Source organism: Dendropsophus ebraccatus, chromosome 3 (genome assembly GCF_027789765.1).
Source record: "Dendropsophus ebraccatus isolate aDenEbr1 chromosome 3, aDenEbr1.pat, whole genome shotgun sequence".
In the NCBI taxonomy this organism is placed as follows: domain Eukaryota; kingdom Metazoa; phylum Chordata; class Amphibia; order Anura; family Hylidae; genus Dendropsophus; species Dendropsophus ebraccatus.
The window spans coordinates 113,075,142-113,088,269 of record NC_091456.1 but is presented as its reverse complement, the minus strand read 5'-3'; the positions used below and the strand labels follow the sequence as shown (position 1 = coordinate 113,088,269).

Genomic DNA, 13,128 nt, shown 5'->3' with positions numbered 1-13,128 from the left:
AGATGCATCTTTGAGCTGTGAAGTCTTTTTTTTTTTTTTTTTTTTAAACCGTGCAGAATTTATGATGGCCCGTGCGCCTTTTGATAAATTTTGCATAGTCACTGGTAATTTTTGCACAGGTGCTCAAATATTTCCATAAGCACAAGCAAATAGATGTGTTGGCACTATCAATGACCCGTGATTTGTGTGGAGCTGTTTATGTTTTCAGATTAAGTGTCTTTGTGAGATGAGGAGCGTTGTAGTCTTTGTTGGCTGAGTAATCTCAGTGACATTCATGCATTACAGTGGTGCTCAGCGTAAGTGAGAAAGCAATTCATTTAATCAGCACAAGCCATTGAGGAAGTAAAGACCAGCGGCACTCACCGGGTTAATGCAGTTATGATGATTTATTGATACGATGTCATCTTGCAGTTAAGCTCAGGGCAGGGGGAGACAGGTCCAGAGGTGCTGTGCACCGTGGCGACGGCCGTTTCGCGGGCTAACTTTCCCGCTTCGTCTAGCCTCCGGGGGTTTGAATCGGTTGTCAGTTTAAAGCCTCTTCTTCTGACGTCACCGATGAGGGGGTGTGTGTGATACACGTATTCCAAAACATGACACCAAGTGAACAAGTGTTACAATAAAAACAATTACAACAAGATGTGGGGATCTGAGGAACAAATGGGATAGTTATTGCACTTATAAATCAGTGCTAAAGACAGTAATGAATGGTTTACGTACTTAAAGGGTTCGCAGAGCCGATACAATAACACATTGCGTAAGGCTCATTGAAAGAAGGTAGTGATATACATATGCTAGCCTATGAGGCTGCTATCTCAGATTGAGCTGTCACGCTCCGTGGATTTACGGGTGAGAACAGAGTGTTAGAGATCTACGGCTCCCTGGGGCTGCCGGATCGCTGTGTAGTCTATCACTCTGCGGGGGGCGTGTCTTCCGTGACGAGCGCTGTCTGGCTGAAAGAAACATGCATCACTACTCTGTTTACAGGAAGGCTACGAGTTCATTTCTTTCATTTAGTCCAAGTCCTCCCAGGGCATCAGTACGTGCAATCCACTTAGCTTCTTTCCTTAGAAGGAGTTTGTGTCTGTCCGTGCCCGGGATCCAGGAATTAACCCTTTCAATGCCGGCAAAGGATAAGGTATTGGGGTCGCTGTTGTGAGCAGTCCTAATGTGCTCTATCAAGCGATGACAGCCTTGTCCCGTTCTTATGGACCTTAGGTGCTCCTGAAACCTTTTGAAGAAGCTCCTGATGGTGGATCCTATGTAAAATCTTCTGCAGGGGCAGAAGATGACGTAAATAAGGTAGTCACTTCTGCAGCATATTGGTTGGCGTATTTCTACGTCGTATGCTCCTATTTTTGTGTGGTTACCTTGCTCCATGAAATCACAGTAGTTGCAGCGCCCACATTTTTTGTTTCCTGGGGGATTTAATTGTTGCAACCAGTTGTTCTTTTTTTGGGGGGTATCTTTAAAATTGCTGGATACTAGCATATTTTTAAGGGTTCTGCTTCTTCTGAAGGAGATTAGTGGCTTTCTTGCTGCGATGTCTCCAATTGTGTTGTCATTCTCCAGGATGTGCCAGTTATCTTTTATTGCTTGCCGGATGGCATTTGCTGCTGGATTGTATCTAAAGGTAAAAATGAACCTTTGTTCTAAATCCTTTTTCTTCTTTTTTTTGAAGAGTTCGTGTCTTGGGATTTTTCTTACTCTGCTGAGAGCGTCATTTATTGTTTGTAGGGGGTAACCTCTCTGCAGAAGGTTTGACTTCAGTTCTGCTGCTTGGACTTCGAAATCCGCTTCTGTAGTATTAACCTTTTTGAGCCTAATAAATTGCCCATACGGTATAGCAGTTTTTACATGGGTCGGATGGAAGCTGTTATAGTGCAGGTAACTGTTTGTTGCTGTAGGTTTTCTGTACCCTTTGGTGGTGACCCCTGTGTCTGTCTTAAGCACAGTGACATCTAGGAATTCAACAGACTGTTCACTGAAGTTACTTGTGAAGAGCATGTTGAATTCATTAGTGTTGTTGAGATAAGCAACAAATGCTTCGAACTCTTCTTTTGTGCCTTCCCATGCTATAAAAATGTCATCCACAAATCTGGTGTATTTCTTGATTTTCAAGATAAAAGGGTTGCTTGCATTATAGACGTATTTTTCTTCAAATGCAGCTAGATACAGATTAGCAAATGTACAAGCTACTGGTGTCCCCATCGCGGTACCTGACCTTTGTGTATACCATTGCTCATTGAAGCTGAAGCAGTTATTCATGAGAATGAGCTCAATCCCAAGACACGAACTCTTCAAAAAAAAGAAGAAAAAGGATTTAGAACAAAGGTTCATTTTTACCTTTAGATACAATCCAGCAGCAAATGCCATCCGGCAAGCAATAAAAGATAACTGGCACATCCTGGAGAATGACAACACAATTGGAGACATCGCAGCAAGAAAGCCACTAATCTCCTTCAGAAGAAGCAGAACCTTTAAAAATATGCTAGTATCCAGCAATTTTAAAGATACCCCCCAAAAAAAGAACAACTGGTTGCAACAATTAAATCCCCCAGGAAACAAAAAATGTGGGCGCTGCAACTACTGTGATTTCATGGAGCAAGGTAACCACACAAAAATAGGAGCATACGACGTAGAAATACGCCAACCAATATGCTGCAGAAGTGACTACCTTATTTACGTCATCTTCTGCCCCTGCAGAAGATTTTACATAGGATCCACCATCAGGAGCTTCTTCAAAAGGTTTCAGGAGCACCTAAGGTCCATAAGAACGGGACAAGGCTGTCATCGCTTGATAGAGCACATTAGGACTGCTCACAACAGCGACCCCAATACCTTATCCTTTGCCGGCATTGAAAGGGTTAATTCCTGGATCCCGGGCACGGACAGACACAAACTCCTTCTAAGGAAAGAAGCTAAGTGGATTGCACGTACTGATGCCCTGGGAGGACTTGGACTAAATGAAAGAAATGAACTCGTAGCCTTCCTGTAAACAGAGTAGTGATGCATGTTTCTTTCAGCCAGACAGCGCTCGTCACGGAAGACACGCCCCCCGCAGAGTGATAGACTACACAGCGATCCGGCAGCCCCAGGGAGCCGTAGATCTCTAACACTCTGTTCTCACCCGTAAATCCACGGAGCGTGACAGCTCAATCTGAGATAGCAGCCTCATAGGCTAGCATATGTATATCACTACCTTCTTTCAATGAGCCTTACGCAATGTGTTATTGTATCGGCTCTGCGAACCCTTTAAGTACGTAAACCATTCATTACTGTCTTTAGCACTGATTTATAAGTGCAATAACTATCCCATTTGTTCCTCAGATCCCCACATCTTGTTGTAATTGTTTTTATTGTAACACTTGTTCACTTGGTGTCATGTTTTGGAATACGTGTATCACACACACCCCCTCATCGGTGACGTCAGAAGAAGAGGCTTTAAACTGACAACCGATTCAAACCCCCGGAGGCTAGACGAAGCGGGAAAGTTAGCCCGCGAAACGGCCGTCGCCACGGTGCACAGCACCTCTGGACCTGTCTCCCCCTGCCCTGAGCTTAACTGCAAGATGACATCGTATCAATAAATCATCATAACTGCATTAACCCGGTGAGTGCCGCTGGTCTTTACTTCCTCAATGGCTTGTGCTGCTCAAATATTTCCACCTGCGCAAAAAATTGTGCAGATAAATCCCGCACTTATACTTTTCTTCCCACTGGTCACCATGCAGAATAAACGGTGAATTATACTCACCGATAATTTTCTTTCTACGAAGTCTCCACGACAGCACACCTGAGACTGCCTCCTCCTGATCAGGGACAGGAAAAACACCAGAGAGGTTAAAAACCCCACCCCTTTCTCCAAACACCAGTGTATTTTAAAGAACACCGAGAAGGAAGACGTGAATTATATTATTTAATGAAAACCTTAACCAAGTGAATAGGGTGGGATGTTAGGGTGCTGTCGTGGAGACTTCGTAGAAAGAAAATTATCGGTGAGTATAATTCACCGTTTCCCCCCTTGTCTCCACGACAGCACACCTGAGAACTAACAGCGAAAACACCTAGGGTAGGACAACAGCACTAAGGACTTTACGTCCAAAGGCCGTGTCATCAGCAGAAGAGATATCTAGACGATAATGCTTAGAAAAAGTGTGCAAACTCGTCCAGGTACTGTAGCTGCCTTACAGATTTGCTCAACTGAAGCTGAAGCCTTTTCCACCCAAGAGGTGGACATAGCCCGGGTAGAGTGGGCCTTAAACAGGGGGGGGTCTGTTTCATGACACTATAGGCTTCAGATATAGCGAGGCGAATCCATCGGGAGATGGAGCTCTTAGATGCTTTTTTCCCCTTGTTCACCCCCGCAAATTGGACAAAGAAATTCTTATCTATCCTCCAAGACTTGGTAGCATCTATGTACTGTAGTACTGCCCTTCTAACATCCAAGTTATGAAAAGACCTTTCTTTTTCATTTTTTGGTTTAGGGCAGAAGGAGGGGACCACAATATCCTGGGACCTGTGAAATTATGTCACTACTTTAGGTAAAAAGTTAAGGTCTAATTTAAAGACTAGTTTGTCCTCCATAATTCTCAGGAAGGGTTCCTGAATGCTGAGGGCCTGGAGTTCGCTTACTCTACGTGCCGACGTAATAGCTACCAGAAATATAGCTTTTAAGGTAAGTTGTCTGATTGAAATGGAATCTATTGGTTCAAAGGGGGGGCTAGATAGACCAGATAGAACCGTATTGAGATTCCATAGTGGATGAAGATTCCGGATTCTGGGTCTTATGCGTTCTGCCGCCTTCAGAAATCTAGTTACCCAGGAGATATCACACAGTTTAGAGTCGTATAGGGCACTTAGAGCAGATACTTGCACTTTTAGGGTACTTGGGGCAAGACCCAGATCCAGGCCTGATTGGAGGAAGTCCAGAATGAGCGGGATATCTGGAGAGTCAAGGGAGAATTTTGGACCACACCAGGAAGAATATTTTTTCCAGATTTTTAAACATATCTTCGTGGTAGAGTCCTTGCGACTGAGGAGAAGGGTATCAATAACCTTGGGGCGAGAATCCCTTCCTTTTCAGTATGGATTTCTCAGTATCCATGCAGATAGGTGAATCCTTTGGACTGGAGGGATGATGCACCGGGCCTTGCATGAGAAGGTCTTGCCTTTCTGGAAACATTATGGGATCCTCTATCGCCAGGCTTTTTAGCAGAGGATACCACACTCTTTTTGGCCAAGCTGGTACTATCAGTATCAGCGTGGTCTTTTGAGTCCTGAATTTTGCTAGTACTCGGGATATTAGTGGAATCGAAGGGAATGCGTATATAAGTCCCTGCGGCCACTGCTGATTTAACGCATCTGTCCCTGCTGGAGAGTCCCTTGGATTGAGGGAGTAGAACTTTTTTACCTTTGCATTTTTCTTCGTTGCAAACAGGTCGAGTATCGGCACTCCCCATTTCTCCTTTATTAAGTCGAAGGCCCAAGGGGCTAGGGACCATTCCCCTGGGTCTATGGTCTGACGACTTAGAAAGTCCGCCTCTAGGTTCCAAGACCCCTTCAGGTGAACCGCTTTGAGGGATATTAGGTTTTGTTCTGCCCACTCGAATATTCTCCGTGCTAGATCCTGGAGTGAACTGTGATAAGCTCCTCCTTGATGCTGGATGAATGCCACTGCCGTCACATTGTCGGAATGTATCAGAACATGATGTCTTTTTGTGAGATGCGCTGATGATTTTAGTGCCTTCCATACCGCCATTAGCTCCCTGAAGTTTGAGGATCTTTTTTGAATCGCCTGGCTCCATGTTCCTTGAAGCGACAGACCTGGAAGATGAGCCCCCCATCCTGTCGCACTTGCGTCGGTCGTTATCTCGACTAGGTTGGGTTGATGCCAGTATACTCCCTTCTCTAGATTTTCCTTTAGAAGCCACCAATGAAGAGACAACTATGTCTTTTGGAAGAAAGATTGTTTTGTCAAGGGACGTTTGTTTCTTGTCCCACTTGGACAGGATGAACTTCTGGAGTGGCCTGGAGTGGAACTGGGCCCATGCCACTGACTGTATGCAGGATGTCAGGTGACCCAGAACTGACATGGCTAGACGTATCCGGCAAGCTCTTTGACATACAAACTTTCTTATGGAGAGTCTGAAGGTTTGATTGTTTCTCTGCTGGCAGGAAGGACATGTGGAGACGGGAGTTTAGTAGGGTTCCCAGGAAGATTTTTTTGTGACTGGGAGTTAAATTTGATTTCTCCATATTCAGGATCCACCCCAGAGATTGAAGAAGTTGTAGGGTTCTGTGAAGGTGGGTCTGTAGGACAGACTTCGAGTCGGCAATCACCAGAATGTCGTCTAGGTATGGGATGATTACAATCGCTTCCTCTCTGAGAATCGCCATCACTTCTATCATGACTTTGGAGAAGATTCTGGGAGCAGAGGAGAGACCAAATGGTAGACACACAAACTGGTAATGAAAAATCTGTTTGTTGACCTTTATTGCAAACCTGAGATACTGTTGGGATGTCGGATGTATGGGTAGATGGTAGTAGGCAACCTTTAGATCTATAGTTGCCATGACAGCCCCCTTCTTTATTATTTGTGATGCTGTTTTCACTGTTTCCATTTTGAATTTCCTGTAGGTCACGAATCTGTTCAGTGGCTTTAGATTGATGATCGTGCGTGATTTTCCATTTGGTTTTTGGATTGAGAACAGGCGGGAATAGTGACCCTGACCTATCTGATCCTTTGGAACGGGACAGATGGCGCCTAGTTGGATAAGCTCCTGAACACCCTCCAGTATCTGACTCTTGAGTGTGATGGCCCTGAGTTGTTACCACAAAACGAGAGGGGGGGGAGTTGAACTCTATTATATAACCCTGGTTGATTATCTGGGTTATCCATGTGTTTGGGATTAGAGCACTCCATGTAGGGCCGAAGTGGCGAAGTCTCCCCCCCACCCGTATGGCGTCATTGTTTGGAAGTGGATTTATCTTGCTTGGGGTTAAAGATAAAATTTTTTCCCCTACCCCCCTTATTGTAGGACCAGCGACCTGTTTTACTCTTAGTCTTTTGGGACTGGTCTGATCATGATTGGCCACGAAAGGAAGATTTATTAGGTTTGGGCTTATCTGTAGAAAGCACCTTCTTTCTATCCCCCGCCTTTTCTAGGATTTTGTCTAAGTCTGAACCAAAGACAAACTGACCGTGAAACGGGAGGGAACACAGCTTATTTTTTGAAGCCATGTCTCCAGTCCAGGATTTCAGCCATACAAGTCTTCTAGCAGAGTTGGCCAGAGCCGAAGCTCTGGCCGACATCTTAACTACTTCTGCTGAAGCATCCGCCAGAAAACTAGTGGCCATTTTAAGTACTGGTAGCGACTCTAATATTTTACCTCTAGGAGTTTTGCCCTGGAGATGTATTTCTAGCTGGTCCAGCCATACGATTAGGGTTATGGCTACACAAGTAGATGCAACATTTGGCCTTAGCATAGTTGTTACTACTTCCCAAGTCTTTTTTAGGAGACTCTCAGCTTTGCGATCCATGGGATCCCGGAGCTGGGTAGCATCCTCAAATGGAATAGAGGTATTTTTGCAACCTTAGCCACTGAAATATCAATCATTGGTACTGTATCCCAATCTGTACTGTCCTTTTCTTCAAAGGGGTAACGTCTTTTTAACCCTTTGGGAAGGACGGAGCTTTTTTCTGGCTTAGCCCACTCGGATTTAATCATAGCATGGATATTTTCATGTACTGGGAAGGCAATAGGCTTACTGGAGGCAAGACCACCAAATGTTTGATCTTGAATAGTTTTAGGCTTCTCCTCCTCAGTAATATTGAGGGTAGCTCTAATTGCTTTGATTAATTCCTGAGTGTCTTCTGGACTAAAAAATATTTCCTGGGGACACTAGAATCCTCCTCCATACACTCCCCTTCTTCCACATCACAGATAGGATTGTCATGGTCAGAGTTATACACATCTATGGCGAGATTAATTTCTTCATCCTCAGAATCAGAAATAATAGTTTTCACACGTTTCCTTTTAGGAGGAGTGGAATGTTTTGTGGCAGATGGACCTGGATTAGAAGCAAGTGCCGAACGAATCTCATTGCGAATCAATGTCTTTATATTTTGCATTAAGCTTGGAGATTCATTTTTAATGACTGAGGCAGTGCCTACTCCGGGTGCCGTAGCCAATGCGGGCGTCCCCTGGATCTAGCCTGAGGCCGTCTGCAGGGGACGCAAAATTAGCTGGAGAGCTGCGATTCAGTTCCCGAGCGAGCGGTGGGCCAGCCAGGGGAAGGATAACGCTCTCGCCCGATCCCCACCGTTAGTTTTAAACAACCACCAGGACCCCGCAGAGCCCTAGCACCTCTCTGACTCCTGCTCCTGAAAGGGACAGTAAAAACACTGGTGTTTGGAGGAAGGGGTGGGGTTTTTAACCTCTGGTGTTTTTCCTGTCCCTGATCAGGAGGAGGCAGTCTCAGGTGTGCTGTCGTGGAGACAAGGGGGAAATACTTTTATTATTTAGGTAACCAAGTAGTTCCCCTCCCCCAAAATTTCTACCAATATTTGTTTCTTTTTTTTTTTTTTATATAAAGATTGTCTTGGGGTTATCCAGGGATACAAAAAGATAGGTGCTTTCATCCAATAAACACTATCATGCTTTCCCTTGAGCCCATGACTGTCCCATGAGCCAATGAGTGACAGCAGTGGTATCCGGCCCCAGTCATCTTAAGTGAGTTGTGATAGCCTAAGGAGATCCTGGAGCCTGGCAGGAATCCCAAAACAGTAAGACAGTGCTGCAAAAGCATGGTGAGAGGGAAGTAGTGATTGTTTACCATTCCCCTCATTCCCCCAACGAACTTAGTTGTAATAGCACATTAAACCTAAAGACCGGTATGGCGCATTTTTTGGAAGAAAGAAGCTTTTTCTAAAGCTGGATAACACCTTGACCTTGTTTGAGATTACGGGTTCAGATCCTAAAGAGTCCACTGATATATTTCCTTCTGATTACTATCAGATGAACTGTATACAGAGACCCCTTAAGTGAATCCAAGACACTAAATACAAAATCTTTGTCTAATGACAGTCAACGGCATACATACTTTCGTATTTGGCAACTTAGATACGTGCAAGAACGTTATAACACTGCACTTGACAGATTTTAGACCCGACAATTTTAATACAATCTCAGCTCCTGTATGTATATATTTATCCCCAAACATTCACCTTTAGGTCCCCTGACAAAATTTAGCATTCATAGGTAACTTCCAAAGGATACTGTCTGGAACCTTTATCACATGTCCAATTCCTTTCCATAAAGGTGCAAGGTCACCTTTGTATCTCAAACATATTTCATCTCCTTGCATTAATCGCATATCTGAAAGATAAAAAAGGCTTTTAAACTGATGGTGAAACAAGGGAATAAGTGTGCAAAAATATTAGATTAAAGGGAATCTGTCAGCTGTAACTCATGTTCTGCTGACACTGATCAGGAGCTTGCTGCAAGCTGGACACCCGCTTGACTGACACTGGTCCCAAGTCCCAAGCAGGGTCAGGTATGGGGTAGGGAAGGGGGAGTAAGGTGGTGTTAAACCTTACACCACCTTACTACTCCCCTTGCCTACCCCATGTTCACACTACATGCACGGAAATTTCAAGCAGAGGCTGCACAGCAGACTACACTTGAAGTTCCACCTGTCCCAAAGAATTGACATGCAGTGCGGTCCTCTCCCAGCTTGTTCTCCCGATTGTTATGGGTCTAAATAATCAGATCTAAACCAATCAAAAATTTTGATATCTCTTTGACATGTTTTCTTTGCAACGACAGGTACATTTTAACTGTTTCTGACATTGCTGCATCATAATGATGGGGAATAGGAGGAAAACAGCTGGTATTTAAAGGACAACTCCGGCACGGATATAAAAAAAATAAATAAATGAACTGAAGCTCCACTGAAGTCTTCATTTTTTCTTCACTTCCAGGTTTGGGCTTTCCCATGATGCACTCTGTCTCCTGTGATGCCCAACTGTCTCTCTGTAGAACTGTTAGATGGCTTGCAGCTTGCTCAGCCATTCAGAGCTGAGCAACCTCTGTCATTTAACAAAGAGGCTGGCCTAACAGGGCTTAGACCTGTTTCCCTCTTGATGATGTCATTGTCACAAAATGGCTGCCACACAACAGCCTGGGGTCAATAGTCATTAGGTAAGAATGAGTTTACTTCCCTTTCTGGTGGGAGGTTGAGTGGGGAAAGATAGGGAAGGGGGCAGATAGTTGAAGCATATTACAAAGTTATATAACTTTGTAGTGTGTTTCAATTACTGGGAAAAAGCTTTTCACCGGAGTTGTCCTTGAATTTGACAAGCTTACCTACAGATCTGTGTAGACAAATATCTTCCCAGCACTGGGCATTGGCATTTCTCTAGCAAAGCTGCAACACACAGACTACTCTAGCCTTATTAATATGTAATCCTTTATCATCTGTGCCAATTCCACCTTGACTAATAGCAGCAACCTAACTGCCAATACTTCTACTATCCCTTTCTACTAGTGTGGTGAAAAACTTTCAAAGTTATACAACATGGTAATGTGTGTTATTTATGTGAATGGCCCCCTTCTCCATGTTAACCCCCCCCACCCCACCCCCCGACGCTTGACCCGGAATAGTAATACTGCATACTCACAGAATCACTCTAAACCCCTTCCTTCACAGCTGCCATCTTGGGATAACTACGTCACTCTTCAGGAGGCTGACCTGACTGCTCCAGTCCTCCCTCATGCCAGCCCCCCTCCAGCACACCATCAGCTGCTCAGCCGCGATTGGCTGAGCATAACAGAAGACGTCTAAGGCTACAGCCAATCAAAAGGCTGCAGGTGAGCATGATTGGCTGTAGCCCCAGACATCTTCTGTTATGCTCAGCCAATCGCGACTGAGCAGATGATGCTGCGCTGGAAGGAGGCCGGCATGAGGGAGGGCTGGAGCAGTCAGGTCGGTCTCCTGAAGAGTGACGTAATCGTCCCAAGATGGCGGCCGATGCGGAAGGGGTTGACAGTTATGTGAGTATGCAGTATTACACTTCCGGGTCAAACGTCGGGGCGGAGGGGTGGAAACATGGGGTAGGGGGCCATTCACAAAAAACAACACACATTACAATGTTGTATAACTTTGTAATGTGTGTTTAGTGAAAAAAAGTCTTCCACTGCACTACCCCTTTAAAATATGTCTGCCTATCTGCATTGATAGACTAATTTTCCCAAAAATGTGCCCACTGTTTTTTAGGTTTGTGCCACAATGAAGGGAAACAAAGTATACCTAATTGACGTGCATCTATGACAGGCAGCAGGGTATAATTCACTGGCTGATGATCAAATATACCAAAGTAGGCAGTTTGCATAAAGGGGTGTTCCAGCTTCTCTTTCCCTATAAGACGTGCACAATACTTGAAGGCATCCGAAGGCTGTCTTGGCAACGATTATGCCCAGGTAGCACTAGTAGATTTTCATGGTTTAATTGGTTGGGTGAGGGGGGCTAAACAACCCCTTTAACCCCTTCCTCCAATATGACGTCCAGGGACGTCATGAAAAGCAGTGCCAGAACGCATCATGACGTCCCTGGACGTCATGCCTTCTCTGCCTCCCCCCACTGTCACTATCAGAGATCGGGAAGCAGGAGGAGGCTGTGTCACACAGCCTCCCCCGGCTGCCACTGCCCGGAGGGGAGCTGTGTTCCCCCCTGGACAGTTAACCCCATAGGTGCCGCGGTCGTTGTGACCGCAGCATCTATGGGGAGATCTGCTGTCTCCCTCGCCGATTGGGCAACAGGAGGAAGCTGCGGCACATTGCCTCTTCCTGCCGCCACTACTGATGTCCTCCCCAGGCCCCCCATGCAGCTTCCCCCGTCCCCCCCCATGCCTCCAGCCTGCTGCTCAGGGCTTAGAGCGCCACCCCCGCCCACCGGTGCTTTCAACCCAATCCCCCCCCCCCCCGAGCTTCCAGCGGCACCCCCGCCCGGCCGCCCGCCGGAGCTTTCGACCTCCCCCCCTTGCCTGCCCGGAGCTTCCAGTCTCCCCCCAGCCGGGAGCCTCCAGTTCTCCCCCCCCCCCCCCCCGAGGCTTTCAAACAGCCGGATCCCGGAGCCGCGCCTCCCCCTCGGGTTACCATAGTAACCCAGACGCTACCCGGTGCGTCTGGGTTACTATGGCTAGTGACGATCCGGTCCCTGCACAGTGCAGGGACCGGATCGTTAGAATGAGCCGTCAGTGTGCAACATTGACAGCCCATTCACTATATAATGCAGTACAGCACCGATCAGGTGCTGTACTGCATTATACAAGTACCTGCAAAAGTAAAAGTAAAAACACACACACACACACACACAAATAAATAAATACATAAATAAATAATTGAATGAATAAATAAATAATTAAATAAATATAAATAAATATACACATTCCCCATCCCCCTTTATAAATGATCCCCTATAAATAAGATACACATTTGGTATCGCTGCATCCGTAATGACCCCGTCTATTAACCCATTACATCAATTATCCCACCCGATGAACACTGTAAAAAAACAAAAAACTAACCAAAATTAAAATTTTTTGTTAATCCCACCCCCTATAAAATATAGGACAAAAAGCTATCAAACTGACATATGTACCCAAAAGGAGTACCACTAAATATGTCAGCTTATGCCGCAAAAGAAAATCCCCTACGTAACTCCATTTGCAAAAAAAGAAAACTATTACCGCTGTTACAATATACAAGACACAAACAGTATTTATAGCATAAATGTCATAAAATATAACAAAAGCTATATAACATGGATATCACTGTAATCGTACCGACCTGACGAATAAAGATAACATGACATATGTGACGGATAGTAAACAGCGTACAAAAAAAATGGTGAAAAACAGCTGCTAAATTCTGTTTTTTATTCGTACCACCTCATTAAAAATTAACTAAATATTGATCAGGGTGTCACACGCCCCCCAGAATGGTACAGATGAAAACGTCAACTTGTCTTACACAAATATTTTGGCACCGCAAGGCCTCGGTGACATGGTATAATGGCTAAAATAAAACTGAAATAAAAAAAAGGCCCCAAAATTCGCCAGGTCTCT

General features: G+C 45.1%; 1 protein-coding gene across 2 annotated transcripts in view; it reads right to left on the bottom strand.

Moving 5' to 3' along the window:
- UPF1 (UPF1 RNA helicase and ATPase) overlaps window positions 1–13,128 on the bottom strand; it is a 64,332-nt gene that overhangs the window by 27,646 nt on the left and 23,558 nt on the right. For both annotated transcript variants that reach the window (XM_069962522.1, XM_069962520.1), the window contains exon 8: window positions 9,281–9,379. In XM_069962522.1, coding sequence (XP_069818623.1) covers window positions 9,281–9,379 — 99 coding nt within the window. The remainder of the gene's footprint in view (window positions 1–9,280; window positions 9,380–13,128) is intronic.